Here is a 15004-nt window from a genome sequence, read left to right as displayed (position 1 = left end):
GACTATCAATGAAGTTTTTACAGCCCCATATGTGTACAAGGACACTTTTAAAACAACCAGATTGACTCTAGTCTTGGATGAGTGTGTGAGTGAGTGAGTTGGGTTTTACACCGCTTTTTGCAATATTCCAGCAATACCACGGCAGGGGGACAACAGAAATGGGCTTTACACATTGTACCCATGTGGGGCATCGAACACAGGCCTTCAGTGTGGCGAGCGAACGTTTAACCACTGGGCTACCCCACTGCCCCTCTAACTGTAGAAACATGGACATCTTCAAAACATTTTCTTCCTCACCTTCTTTGCCTTCTCTCGCTCCTTTTCCCTCTCCCTTGCCTCAGCTTCCCTCTCCTCTCGTTCCCTAATTAGTCGCTCCCTCTCTCGCTGCCGTGCCTCCTTCTCTCGCTGTTTCTCTCTCTCCTTTGCCTCCTTCTGCTTCTGTCTCTCAGCTTCCTCCCTCTGTCTTTCCTTCTCCCGTATCTCTCGCTCCTTCTCCTTCAGTTTCTCTTCTTCTCTCATTCTCTGTAGCTCCTGCAGCTCTTTTGATGACTTGATTACTTTGTTTCTCTGAATATACAGATAGAGGGACATTATGGTCTGTTTGTTGTTTATCGCCAACCTCAGCAACTTTCCAGCTATATGGCGGCGGTCTGTAAATAATCATGTCTGGCTAGACAATCTAGTGATCAACATCATGAGCATCGATCTACACAATTGGGATATGATGACATGTGTCAAAGAAGTCAGTGAGTCTGACCACCTGATCCCATTAGTAGCCTCTTATGACAAGCATCGGTTGCTGCAGAACGAGATCTTCATGGGTAGGAAGACATTATTACAGAGATGAGACGTAGTCCCAAATGTTAGTCTCTTCTAGTAGTTTTGTGAGGTTCTGTTCATGAGTGGTTTGGCTGGTCGATAGAAGCCACATTCAGCACTATTCCAGCTATACGAGAGCTTCTTGAAAACTCTCAAGCCTGGATCAGACAATCCAGTGACTGACATTATGAGCAACAATCCCCATTGTCACTCACTCATGACATACAATCAAATAATTCTAAACGACTGACAAATGACAATCCAATTTGTTTAATTGCTACTTTAGGTTTAACACACTAATTTTAATCTGTGTGTCAGTCCGTCCTGTGTGGGATAAGACCATGTACTGCCTTTTAACATCTTTTGGTATGACATGGTGGAGGATCAGACCACCAACCTTTAGTTCTCCAAACAGATGCTAAATCAACCTGATCACGGAAGTGGTCAACACTTTAAAGAAACTGGTAGGACACTTACCTGCATTTTTTCCAACATGTCTTGCTTCTTGCGGATTTCCTGTATAGAAATTAAAACAGTAAATATGCACATCCATCATATATGCTTGAAAACTATCTTTAAATGCTAATTTTATCATTCAGCAGTATGGACACATGCATGACAACGGGACAATAGGCATTTCTCGGGTATTCTGGCACGCAATGCATTGGGTTGATCTTAAAATCATTGCAGTGAATCATGTCAGAAGGGTACTTTCATCTAAGTTTCTAAAGACGTTTCTGCTTGTTTGATGACAAAACAAATCAGAATGTTCCTTGACTGGGGCTATCCATAAACATACATATCAACTAAGTTTGTTATCAATTAGAATGTTACCACAGGGATTTACCACGAGTCTTGTAGTTGAGGGTCCCTGGGACTTATACTCTTAATTTTCAGGGGTCCTGGACAACAAAATGGGGGTCCCAGACACTTAAATATTATTACTAATACTATGTTGTAATATTGTTGTAATTCAGTTACTGTTATTGTATTGTGTACATTGTTACAGTAATTAAATTGCAAATGATACCATAACCCGGTTAGTAGCAGACTCAGTGATAACTTTATCATCTAATGGAGGGTGTTATCGGTGCAATAAAGCAATCTGATAAACTTGGTATCCAAATCTTATAACTATGCAAATTACGTCAATCCACGAACTACTTTCTCAAAACTCCATACATGCCATGCGAATCCTAAAACGTTAACATTTCATTGATGACGTCGTAGCGAGTTTAAATTGCGTGGACGAGTTCGTAAACAAACATGGCTGCCCCCTTTATCAAAATTGGTGATTATGTAAGAATTGATGACAGAGGTTCTGGAGTCGTTACTGCAGTAATTGACTTTGGAAAACATGAAACGAAGAACTTCGTTCAAATTGAAGGTACGGATTATTAGGCACCAGTGACAGGCGATCGTCTAAGAAAGTATTTCGATCTATCGATCACCACAAAGAAGACGAAGAATCGATTCCGTCAGGTATCAGAAACTGATATTGATGAGGTGATTACCCGCAATGAAAATAGAAACACTACCAAGAAAACCCTGCCTGATTTTGTTGTTCTTTTAAGACAGAAAGATCTTATTTTAGTCATGAGATATGTTTGCACTGTATTAGCGACTAGTCACAACCATACGCAGCCGTCATGAACGACCCTCACCTTGGTGTGCCGCTAAGTATTCTTACGCGAATGCTGGATTCTCTTCATACATAAAATCATGTGTACGATTTGCTTCTTTTTTTGGAGTAATTTTAAGAATGACATTATATGATAAAGAGATTATTAACCTTGGGTGTTTCCATATCATTAATATCATGTATTAGGAATAAAAATTATGTATTATGCTCGCCAAAGGCTCGCATAATACAATTTTTATTCCTAATATATGATATTAATGATACGGAAACACACTCGATTAATAATCTCTATGTAACTTGATCAAAAATTTTACAAAAAGTATTCAGACTTTTTCACTAATAAATTTTGTTGTGTCCATTGTCTTTTTTGAAGCGTATAGGAAGCAAGAATTTGTGTCCTGTAAATCCCTGTTACCATACTTTTTAGTCCTAATATCAATGCTAAAATTTCCAATACATGACACACACTGTTGGTCAGCAAAGATCTAATGGAGGTACCCACACTGTTGGTCAGCAAAGATCTAATGGAGGTACTCACTTCTTCCAAGTCCTTCTTCTTTTGTTCCTGAGTCTTCACCTCCTTCTTTAGGATTCCCTCTGGAATATTCATCTTCTGTTCTGCTGATGAACACCTGCAACCGATTGCACCATTAGTGCTGGGGTAGTGGGGTGGCCTAACGGTTAAAGCATTCTCTCGTAACGTCAAACTCGGGTTTGATTCCCCAAATGGGTACAAGGTATGAAGCTCATTTCTGGTGTCCCAGCTGTGATATTGCTGGAATATTGCTAAAAATGGTGCAAAACTTAACTCACTCACTCACTCACCATGAGAGCCAAAGTCAGGGCAAACCTAACTGCCTGCCTTCGCCTCTTAGTGTGGAATCCTACATAGATTTCTAGAAAGACCTACTGGAGTCTCAAGATGTACAAGCCCTCTAAATGAACAGTCACTGATGTGTACAAGCTAATGGTATTACAACCACAAGCTAACAGCTGGATGTCCAAAGAAACTAAACTCTTCTCAGCTAGGACATCCACCTGACCCACAGCATACAATGTTCAGTATCAAGGCACATCTGAGCACCACTTTGAGCAACATTCCAGTTATACTACTTCCTGCAGCTTACTGAGGGGGCAATGATGATGATGTTTTGGGGAAGCATGTGATGTTTTGGGGAAATGTAACACACACACACACTCCAACACACACACACAAAAAATTTATGTACAAAGTAAGTGATCCCCCTGCGTGTCATGTCATGTACAAAATCAATGACCCCTCTCCCCTTCCCATATTTTTTACACATAACTTTAATTATTATATACAACTGACTGACTGACTTAGTTTGGTTTTACGCCGCTTTTAGCAATATTCCAGCAACATCACGACTGGGGACACCAGAAATGGGCTTCAGACATTGTACCCATATTATATACAAACTTGATGACCCGCCACCCCAAGTTAAAGTGTACAAAATTGATGACCCCCACTACATCCCCAGAAAAATGGGTGAAACCCCCACCCCCTTCAAATCATCATCAACACACACCCCACCCCCACAAGCCGTAAATCCTGACGATTGTATTGTGTCATGAAATTCACCAAGTTCCCCTGACTTACTTATTATGCTGTTGCTCTGTGTTCATGTTGCACACCCAGTTGTCAGGGAACTCCTTTCCGATGTTGTTGGAGGAGAACGGAAGTGTCCGCCACTTTAAACACATGTCTGCAACAGCGAAAAATATAGTAGGTGCAATTATCCGGGATGAGAAATATTTTCTAAAAAATATACTGAAAATTAGCTGCAGGTTTAAGAGACTATTATATAAAAACTGAGACCTGTGGTGAGAAGACATCTGTACAATATCTGGGATTTGGAGAATTTACATTACTGAACAATAATATTATAGAATGTTGAGATAAGAAATTTCTATTCTTTCAGAGACTGGGAGACTGTTTAAACATGACATGGGCCAAACAGTTCATTGAATGACAATCGTGCAATACTGAAAGCTAGATCTTAGACAGGTTGAGTACCAACTTGTTCTCATGATCATGTCTCAAACATGGACCTTGGAATACACCCAAGAAAATGCCTATGTTACTTAAAGGTCACATGCAACGAAAACACAACTTTGCAGATTCTGATACCTTCGGTATGGACAGAGCTAAACAAATCATTAAAATGCAAATTCAACTTATAAAGTTGAAAAATAACGTGAATGAAAAAACCGCTAAATCGGAGTTCAAACGTTTCACTAATTTTCCCCAGACTTTTCTGGGGAATAATGGTTTCAACAGCTGGGCTGCGCCATAGCACGCGCAAGTAAATAGGTTCAAGCAGCTTGGAAGCCGGTTGTCGGGTGAATACTCGGTGAAGGCTTTGGTGTGAGCTATTTTTCTAATGTTTTGTTGATATCTCACAGGCGAAGCTTTTATATGTTATGACAGTAAATAAACTGTTTATATAATTTCAATTGTCTATTTCACCACACGCTCTTCTTACCGAAGTCACTTTCTCAGTTCGATACTTAAAAGCAATGTCATTATTTAGCGCTGACACAATTTCTAACTGTGATATAGATATGTCGCTGTCACAGACAAAACTCAATGTCTTGTTTTATTGACACCTGTGTGTCTGCCTGCCTGTCTGCTAATGACAATATTCAATACACAACTGCATCACTGACCACATGCAATTTGAACTTAACACCAATCAGGCTATACACCATAAACAAAACGCATTGATTTATGGCCCGAAGTTCGGTCTCTGTCACATTATGTAATTACACAGACAGGCAGGTGTGATACTTGAACACATGACATGTTATGATGTCTGTTGATTGCAAAATGTTATACACAAAAATGAGCATGTATTTACAAAACCCAACATCTCTACACACACACCATGAGCCAGCCGTGAAGGCTGCATCTGCTAATGAACCAGCCGTTACACTTGAGTGCACACCCACCCGCTTCTGACTGGGTTCGTATCCCGCTGCTTCGCTTCGAGGGAGGTTAACCCAAGTACACAATATTGCACTTTTGATTTGGCGATTATAATGCTTATAATTTTGTTTATTTGTTTTTTCATAATCAGCAATGCATATTATATGTCATGAAGAAGTGATAATTGTGTTTTAATTATGTTTGATTTTTGGTTGCATGTGACCTTTAACACATTCAAGACACTGGTAGTGTTTAGGAAAGCAGGACTGTATATGGGAGATAACTCTGGATGTCTTACCACACTGGAGCGTCACATTTATCTGCATGGCTCGTTTCCTCACATATTTCACATCATCTGATGGTCGGTCTGTCCAGATGGGTGATATGTAACCAAAGTTCTCCCTGCACAAACAAATCATGTCTAGAGACACCAGCAAGATCATTTTAGCATCTGTATTTTCTTCAAAATCGTGATTGCTTAAAATGTTTATATTTTTATATTCCGCAGTATTTTAACATGGCAGTCGAGGCAATAGAGGAAAATTGTACATTGTAGCCACGCGCTTTTACAGTAGAATAATGAACACGGATATAACGAACTGACGGCTATATCGAACTGTTTTAAAAGTCCCGAATAAACATTATAGTATCATATAAAAAAGTGAATAGCGAACTACGGATATAACAAACTAATTTCAGTGGTCCCTTGGAGTTCGTTATAAAGGTATTTTACTGTATTGAAATACCACTAATCTGTAAAACAAGCTCAGTCCATATAAGACGAGTATATGGATGGCAACTTCTTGTTTATTGTATATCACAACGTTTCTGGGCTACTTCTTGCCCCTTCTTCAGGTGATTTAAGAGTCAAGCCAGACGTAGAAAACAAACTATATATACCAGATTTACAGGAAGCCAGATGTGTACATGTATATAAAATCAATCAATCAGCCCTTTGTGATTGATTGTATATACATGTACATATCTGGCTTCCTGTAAATCTGGTATATATAGTAGGGGTGGGTATTGCAGAGAATTTTCATATTGCGATACATTGCGTGCTGAAAAGCATGTATTGCGATATGTATTGCAATATACTAGTATTGCATGAAGTATTTTTAAACAAAAACTACTTATAATCGAAGGGTTACTTCTTGATTTATAGAGGAAAAACAACAAAATCACTAGGCTTTTGTTAATAAGTTTTCCTAATGCCAAGTCAAAATACCTGTTTTCGATCAGCAAAATACCTGTTATCGATCAATATGTATCGTTTTCATGTTTCATGTTTGAACGGTTATATTGTGCAGCCCTAATATATAGTTTGTTTTCGACATCTGTCTTAAATCACCTGAAGAAGGTTCAAGAAGTAGCCCAGAATCGTTGTGACATACAATAAACAAGAAGTTGCCATCCATTTAATCGTCTTATATATTCACCAACTTCTAAATGCCTCTCAAGAATCTAAGATAAATCCTGGCACCTTCAATTAACATAACTGATAATATATTGGCTGATCAGTGATCAGAAAATAATCAAATATCCTAACATCACAGACTTTTTAAGCTGAAAAACCCTCAACCAATAAATACTCACCAAAACTTGGTGACTCCCTGTTGAACTGAAATATAAAGATAGTAACAATTATTTTCAAAATCCTATTACTTTCTCATTTAGCCAACAATCCCAGTATCTTCAGATGAAATATTTGAAATACTTCTGTGGGCAATCAAACTTGGGTCTTCGACATGACAAGCCAACACTTGAACCACTAGGCTACCCCAGTGTCCCTCACACGGTGGAGGTACGATGACACACACAGCAACCACTGTGGCTGTACTTAGAGGTACATGATCATACAACAATTTCAATGCTATGTTATATTACCTTTGAAAAACACTGGTTCATAACATATTACTAAATCCAGCATTGCTTTATCTTGATGGACAGGTGACAAGTTTAAATGAAATGATCAAATATACAACTGATTCCAGTTTTTGAAACAAGTGTTATGCCACTGAGCTCTGGCAATGTCCCCTGCCGCTAAAGAATGGAATATCTATATTTACTTTTATTTTGGGGAGGACATACAAGATGCCTGAAATGGTGTCTGCATAATCACCTAATGTAGGCTGTCGACATAATTGAAAACATTGGGTGCAATGTTTTATGAGATATCGCATTTAAATAAGTTTGAAAAGTGGTCAAAGTGTGTGGTGAACTTGGAGATAAGGTGAAGGTCACCCAAATTAATTGGCGTCTGCATAATACCCCAATGTAGGCTGTCACCAAATTTGAAGACATTTGGTACAACAGTCCATGAGATATCACGCTAACAACAGTTTGAAAAGTGTTCAAAGTGTCATGGTGACCTTGAAAATAAGGTCAAGGTCACCCAAATCGACTGGTGTCTGGGTAATGCCCCAATGTAGGCTGTCACCAAATTTGAAGACATTGGGTACTACAGTTCAAGAGATATCAGCTAACAAGAGTTTGAAAAATGGTCAATGTCGTGGTGACCTTGAAAATAAGATCAACAGGGCTACAGATAAAAGGCACAGGAGTAATGTACGCCTCAAAATGAATTAAGTCTGACATCATATAAGATTTCAAGCGTATGGGTACACGCACATAAATATCTTTGTATCGATCTAACATTTAATTTCCGGCAGATTATGTTGCAAATGGAAATATATTTAGGATAAATGCTTGTCAAGTTTCTTTTCGCGAAACACGATTTGACACATGAGGAAACCCGAAAGTAGGAATCACTTGCGATATCGCCACTATTTTTCGATTGGCTAAAACTACACTGTTGCTATTTATATCCAGTCGGACCTGACATTTTCGCTTCACACGGTTCCTCAGTTATTTCTCGCGCGACTTCAAATACAAATACATGGTTGGAAATAGTGATCGATGAATCGTCCAGACAAACCACATCACCAACTCGCTCACACAAAACATGTCAGTACTCCTTCAAATTCTCAGTACACCTCCACTTGCAATATGATGTGTAAGTACACTCCACACCCCAAAAGTTATCTGGAGCCCTGGATCAAGGTCATCCAAATTGACTGGTGTCTGTCTAATCCCCAATGTAGGCTGTCACCAAATTTGAAGACATTGGGTACTACTGTTCATGAGATATCGCTACTACCAAGAGTTTGAAAAGTGGTCAGTGTCAAGGTGACCTTGAAAATAAGGTCAAGGTCACCCAAATCGACTGGTGTCTGCGTAATCCCCCAATGTAGGCTGTCACCAAATTTGAAGACATTGGGTACAACAGTTCATGAGATATCGCGCTAACAAGAGTTTGAAAAGTGGTCAAAGTGTCGTGGTGACCTTGAAAAATAAGGTCAAGGTCACCCAAATCGACTGGTGTCTGCGTAATCCCCCAATGTAGGCTGTCACCAAATTTGAAGACATTGGGTACTACAGTTCATGAGATACCACGTTAACAACAATCGAACGGACGGACGGACGCTGCTGATAACATAGTCCCCGGTTTCGCGTTGCAGCAGGGGACAAAAAGGGAAACTATTATTGCCAGGTTCCCTTATGTAATATGTCTAATTACAGATGATATAACACACGTAACATATTGTGCTGTATGACATTACATGAATCAATATTGCAAAAAATAGCAATACAAATGCCAAAACAGCCAATGTTAGCTGTAATGATAAATTTAGCATGGATAGAAGACTTGTATTGATTGTTAGGCCATAGTACAATTCATGAACATTTGACAAGCCATTCTCCTGTAGGGTGCTGAGGGGTGAGTTGTGTACCTACCGATGCCCACATCCTTCCAGTATTGGGACATGTGCTCCCCCATAGCCTTCATGAGATGCCGGAACTCCTTGGAATCAGCAAAGTCCTGCTTGTTGTGAGTGGGCTCTAGCACCAGGTACGGGACATCAACAATACCTACAAGTACAGAGTGAACCAAGACCTGTCAATCACTGCATCACAGAAAACTCTCAGACAACACTTTCCCAAACTGAAATTGGTGACATTTACACAGTATGTTCGAATTAGGACATTTTCACCTCCTCGAAAGGTTCTGACATTAATGGGGCGAGTTGTTCAGGGATTATCAGGGCAACCTGGCAATAGTCAGGGATTATCAGGGTCTAAAAGATTCTGCCCTGAGCAGGCAAAAGGGGAAAGTTGTGTCTGAGTTCAAAATTGGGATTGAAGTTTTTGTTCCCTTATGTAAGAGGTATTGTTATGTTGACAAAGAGTGAGTGAGTGAGTTTAGATTTACGCTGCACTGAGCAATATACCAGCCATATGGCTGCAATCTGTAAATAATCAAGCCAAGACCAGACAGTCCAGTGATCAACAGCATGAGCATCGATCTTCGCAATTGGGATACGATGACATGAGTCAACCAAGCCAGCGAGCCTGACCACCCGATCTCGTTAGTCGTCTTTAACGACAAGCATGGGTTACTGAAGATCAATTCTAACCCGGATCTTCATGGGTATGTTATCAAAGACTGCAAAATGTAAAATGTAGCATTCAAACCTCTTCAATTCTATTGATAATGGTATCAGTGACATATGTCACCTTTACAAAGTGAATTGCTAGTTATGTTATTGCAATTGGGCAGACTCTGTGAGGGTCAGCATCATAGCAGGTACCGATAAAGGTGTTTTCAATCTGAAGACAGTAGATTAAGAGAACAAGAAATAGTAACAATTTTCTTTACGACCCTTCAACTTCTATTTCTTGAAACTAGAATTTTGGTCAGTTGTTTTTTGTATTATACTAGTGGTCATTGAGTTGAAGGGACTGTCTGCGTCCAGACCTGCAACCTTGGGTCTTTGGAACACTTTGAAATGAAAACATTGTTTGGTGAAAAGCATTACTTACCTACAACTCCACTGCAATTCCTGCAATAATAAAACAGAAAAACTAGTAACATTTCTTAGATTCATGTCAAGTGTTAATTTGTGTGCCATTCTTAAACAATTCTGGCAACCTTTACAATCTATTCCCACGAACTTGAGCCTTAGACAATCCAGCAATAAATTCTGAGGTATGAAGCAGCTAAGTCTTCAACTGTTTCTGTAGTAAAGTGAGATCAACTTACACTCCTCCCTCCGCCTGTGGTCCAACCTTTTCATACATTTTGATCAATCTGCTACAGTTGTAGACAAACACACCATCATGGACCCGGTTCTCCAAGTTCATTCCAAAAATAAAGTTCAATGTTTTGGGGTCTTTTAGAGCTCTGAAACAGACAGGTTAAAAAGTGAGATATCATTCACATGATAAGTACAATAATCAATATTTCACATGAGTGAGTGAGTGAGTGAGTGAGGTTAGTTTTACGCCGCACTCAGCAATATTCCAGTTATATGGCGGCAGTCTGTAAATAATTGAGTCAGGGCCAGACAATCCAGAGATCAACAGCATGAACATCGATCTACACAATTGGGATACAATGGCATATGTCAACCTAGTCAGCGAGCCTGACCATCCGATCCTGTTAGTCGCCTCCTACGATATTTCACATGAACTTATTTCATTTTCCATGTTAATTTTCTATTTCGCCATTTCAAGAAATGTCATGTTTTTATGTGTGACAGTTTCTCTGAAGTAAGTGAGAAGTTTTAAGGCTGTTTTTAGCAATATTCCAGCAATATCACGTCTGGTGACACCCGAAATGGGCGTAACACATTGTACCCATGAAGGGAGTCGAACACAGGCCTTCTGTGTGACAAACAAACACTATAACCAATTAGCTTAGCCACCACTTAAGTTTGTCAGAAAATCTTCCAATAACAATGCACATCATTCTAGGCTTACGAGAGTCCTGGTCAATGAAATGGTATTGAATAGTATTTTACAAAAGTATGAGATTCTCAGAACAATTTTTCCTTAGAAGATGGGCTAAATAAAACATCAGCAAAGGAGTGAGTGAGTATGGTTTTACGCCGCTTTTAGCAATATTCCAGCAATATCACGGCTGGGGACACCAGAAATGGGCTTCACACATTGTACCCATGTGGGGAATCGAACCGGGTCTTCAGCGTGACGAGCGAACGCTTTGACCATTAGGCTACCCCACCGCCCCCATCAGCAAAGGAAAAGATACTCCTTTCATATCAGTAGCCAGTGACACATATCACAAATCAATCTTTATTTACAGTACTGAAAAGATAGTACATTTTTACATACAGTATTGAGTAGCAAAGGGTGCAATAGGTGCAGTGAAATGGGGTTTAACGTTGCACTTAAGAATATTTCGCTCATATGACGACGTGCAAGCATGTGTATTTGTGGCTGCTTGTACTAACCCAGACTTAAGCTGGATTTATAGTACTAGCTGACTGAGATACCATTCTGCAGTTAAGCATTTATACCCTACTCAGACACATTATACCGACTCCGAGCTGACAAGTCAATGTTGTACTCATTAATGCCATTAGGGACCAACAAGTACAATATTTTAACGTCTTTTGGTATGACGCGGTCGGGATTCAAACCCGCAACCTTCCGCTCTACAGGGGGACATTCTAACAACTACACCACAGAGCAAAGGGTGCAACAGAAATAGATGTATCATCAATAATATCACATCTGTAATGCAGATGATCTGATATTCATTGCATGGTTCAAACAGAAATACAGTGACACATATTTTGGAACATAACAAGACACAAGGGAGTCTTACTTGCTCTTTCTGTCGGCTATCTGACGTTTAATCTGTGCTTCTCTTCTGCATTCTGCTGCAAAGGTTTGAGCCTTACGTAGGTCCGCCTGTGAGATTACAAATTAGCATTTATCAACCAAATTAATTAAAAGAACAATGTAAAAATATCCAAAATTCAAATTGTAATAGGATAAATATCTAAAAATATCTTAATTATTACTTTGTTAAACTGTTAATGCTTTAGTTAAATAAGTTAGTGAGTGAGCTTAGTTTTACACTACTTTTAGCAACATTCCAATATATGGCAGCAGTCTGTACATAATCGAGTCTGGACCAGGCAATCCAGTGATCAACAGCATGAACATTGATCTACGCAATTGGGATATGATGACAAGTAAAAACGAGAACATATACACACCCTTTGATCCCTTGATATTGAGGAACCTACTTTGTTTTCTAAATTTCTGAAAATAAGACAGAAAATACATGCATTACATCAGCTACAAAATTGAAGTGACGAACATAATGTTTCGACGAATATTCTTACTAATTCATTATTCACCTGAGTGAGTTTGGTTTTACACCATTTTTAGCAATATTCCTGCAATATCACTGCGGGGGACACCAGAAATGAGCTTCACACATTGTGCCCATGTGGGGAATTGAGCCCTAGTCTTCAGCGTAACAAGTGAGTGAGTTTAGTTTTATGCCGCACTCAGCAATATTCCAGCAGTATGGCGGCGGCGGTCTGTAAAGAATAGAGTCTGGACCAGACAATCCTGTGATCAACAGCATGAGCATCAATCTGCGCAATTGGGAACTGATGACATGTGTCAGCCAAGACAGCGAGCCTGACCACCCGATCCCGTTAGTCGCCTCTTACGACAAGCATGGGTTACTGAAGATCAATATTCTAACCCGGACCTTCACGGGTCTCAGCGTGATGAGCATACGCATTAACCAGGTTAACCACAAGACTACCCGACCGCCCCCCATTATTCACCTGAAAATACCAAACTGTTGTTTCTCATAACACGGCAGTTAACCTAATTAAACATTTCCCACTTCAGACACAAAATAATTGATTATTTACTGCAGATTTGGGTCTCAATATTAGCCTTTCAACTGGTCTTGAAACTCACCTGAATCTTTAGGAATATATTTGGAACAAAACTGTAACCATGGTAATATAAGTCATAGTAAAACCTTACAGCACATGACATGCTACATGTAACAATGAGTCAATGTGACATTACATATACAACTCAAAAGAAGCTAAAAACCATATGACCAATATTTCATGATTCTGGGTTGTCCTTAACTTCTTTTAAGCAACATATATAGCTGCAATGGCAAATTGGGGACTTCAGAATATGCACACTGACTTTGTTCACTCTGACAATAACACAATGCTAGGAACATATCCCTGTGTGGTGTGGAAATCTAGCAAAATATAAATTGCATCATCATCATCATCATCATCATCACAACTCACTTTGATTTGCTTTCAGCTTCCCGAGCTTTGTTTTCTGCGGAAGTTGCTTCATCCATCGCTCGCTTGGCTTCGTGTTCTGATCGTGCTTTGAATCGATTAGAAGAATATTTGTAAAACCTAGGTTTGTATAGACAACACGAGAGTCTCTTAGTCCGCACTTTTTTGCCATTAATATATATCCTCATCCTTGGGTCCACATACAAAATGGCAGTATAGTCTCTGAATGACTTCCTTTCTGGCACGAGACTGGAAACAGACAATGACAAATCGTTCAAGCATGAATATCTACATTAAAAATTAATTACCAAAACAAAATCTAAGCCAACAATATATCTGATTTCTTAAGATTTTGTATCACAATCAGTGTCAAACATTAGCATTAACACAACCCATTTCCATATTCTGAGTATATCATTCAAAGGGAGACAACACATACAAAACCTAAAATTACCTCCCCTTGGTAAATCATTCAACCAGGAGATATTGACTGCAATATCTGCAATGTGATTGTTATCTAAAGTAAAATAACAGCATTCCAGAGTAAAGACAATCAATCAGCAGACAAACAGAAAATGTTGTTGATTGCAAGAGAGTCACGAATTCATGTACTGAAACCTCTCTGAAATATAAACTCTTGGACCTGAGAGAGAGAGAGAGAGAGAGAGAGAGATTTGTGTCAAAAAAAATATTGTCAGCACTTCAAACTGTCCGTTCTTTGATTGGAATTGCCAAACAATTGTTTTTACCTCACATCATACAGAGAGAAATAGAGAGGGAGAGAGAGAGACAGAGAAACATAATCAGTTTAAAACAACTCTAAATGTACAGGGCATCTTCATGCTGTGAGGATGTCCACTTTCCATATATTGTCCATACTTTTCTCAAACTGTCACATCTCACAGTTTAGTCATCTCATAATACAGGTTTTACATTCTGACTTCATCCAAAGTGGCTTGTCGTCATCTGAAACAGATCATTGAAACTTACTCTGCATCTGGGTCAAAGTCTGACTCTGGATTAGCAAGTAGAATGTCCTCAGGGTCTGAATTAATGTCCAGCTCTGGATCTCCACTGTCCAGCAGCTTAAGATTGTACACAACCACAAGTGTCCCAGAGTTACCCTCAATTTTGTCAAACTGAGCAAAAAACTCCTCTTCTGACCGAAATGGTGAATACTTGTATATGAGCCCCATCTCCACTTCATGCTGAAATCATCAATAATCACTGTCAACGCTGTTTCACATTTAGTAATCTTATAACATCACGGCAGTCTGATAATTAAAATCTGGATCAGGCAAACCAATTAAGGACAGAAGAAAACAATGAAAGAACTTCTACGTAAGTGCATTACTACAATAATATTGACTTATGCTCTTAACACATTAATCATTTTAGTGCAGTAGTCCTTTTAATGACATAACCCTAACA

At 39.2% G+C, this 15004-nt stretch overlaps 1 protein-coding gene across 1 annotated transcript in view; it reads right to left on the bottom strand.

Annotated features, from left to right (window-relative positions):
* Positions 1-15004, bottom strand: part of LOC124276612 (ATPase MORC2-like) — a 54070-nt gene that overhangs the window by 30122 nt on the left and 8944 nt on the right. Inside the window, exons 8-20 of the mRNA XM_046712258.1 lie at positions 14564-14781; positions 13577-13822; positions 12500-12545; positions 12103-12188; positions 10516-10656; positions 10296-10315; positions 9210-9344; positions 7008-7032; positions 5710-5813; positions 4083-4188; positions 3000-3093; positions 1297-1335; positions 298-567 (exon numbers count right to left, since the gene is read on the bottom strand). Of these exons, the coding sequence (XP_046568214.1) occupies positions 298-567; positions 1297-1335; positions 3000-3093; positions 4083-4188; positions 5710-5813; positions 7008-7032; positions 9210-9344; positions 10296-10315; positions 10516-10656; positions 12103-12188; positions 12500-12545; positions 13577-13822; positions 14564-14781 (1530 nt within the window). The remainder of the gene's footprint in view (positions 1-297; positions 568-1296; positions 1336-2999; positions 3094-4082; positions 4189-5709; positions 5814-7007; positions 7033-9209; positions 9345-10295; positions 10316-10515; positions 10657-12102; positions 12189-12499; positions 12546-13576; positions 13823-14563; positions 14782-15004) is intronic.

The sequence above is a fragment of the Haliotis rubra genome, unplaced genomic scaffold (assembly GCF_003918875.1).
Source record: "Haliotis rubra isolate DU_JTF1 unplaced genomic scaffold, ASM391887v1 Scf210, whole genome shotgun sequence".
Lineage (NCBI taxonomy): Eukaryota > Metazoa > Mollusca > Gastropoda > Lepetellida > Haliotidae > Haliotis > Haliotis rubra.
The sequence above is the reverse complement of the archived record's forward strand: the minus strand, read 5'-3'. Positions and strand labels throughout refer to the sequence as shown.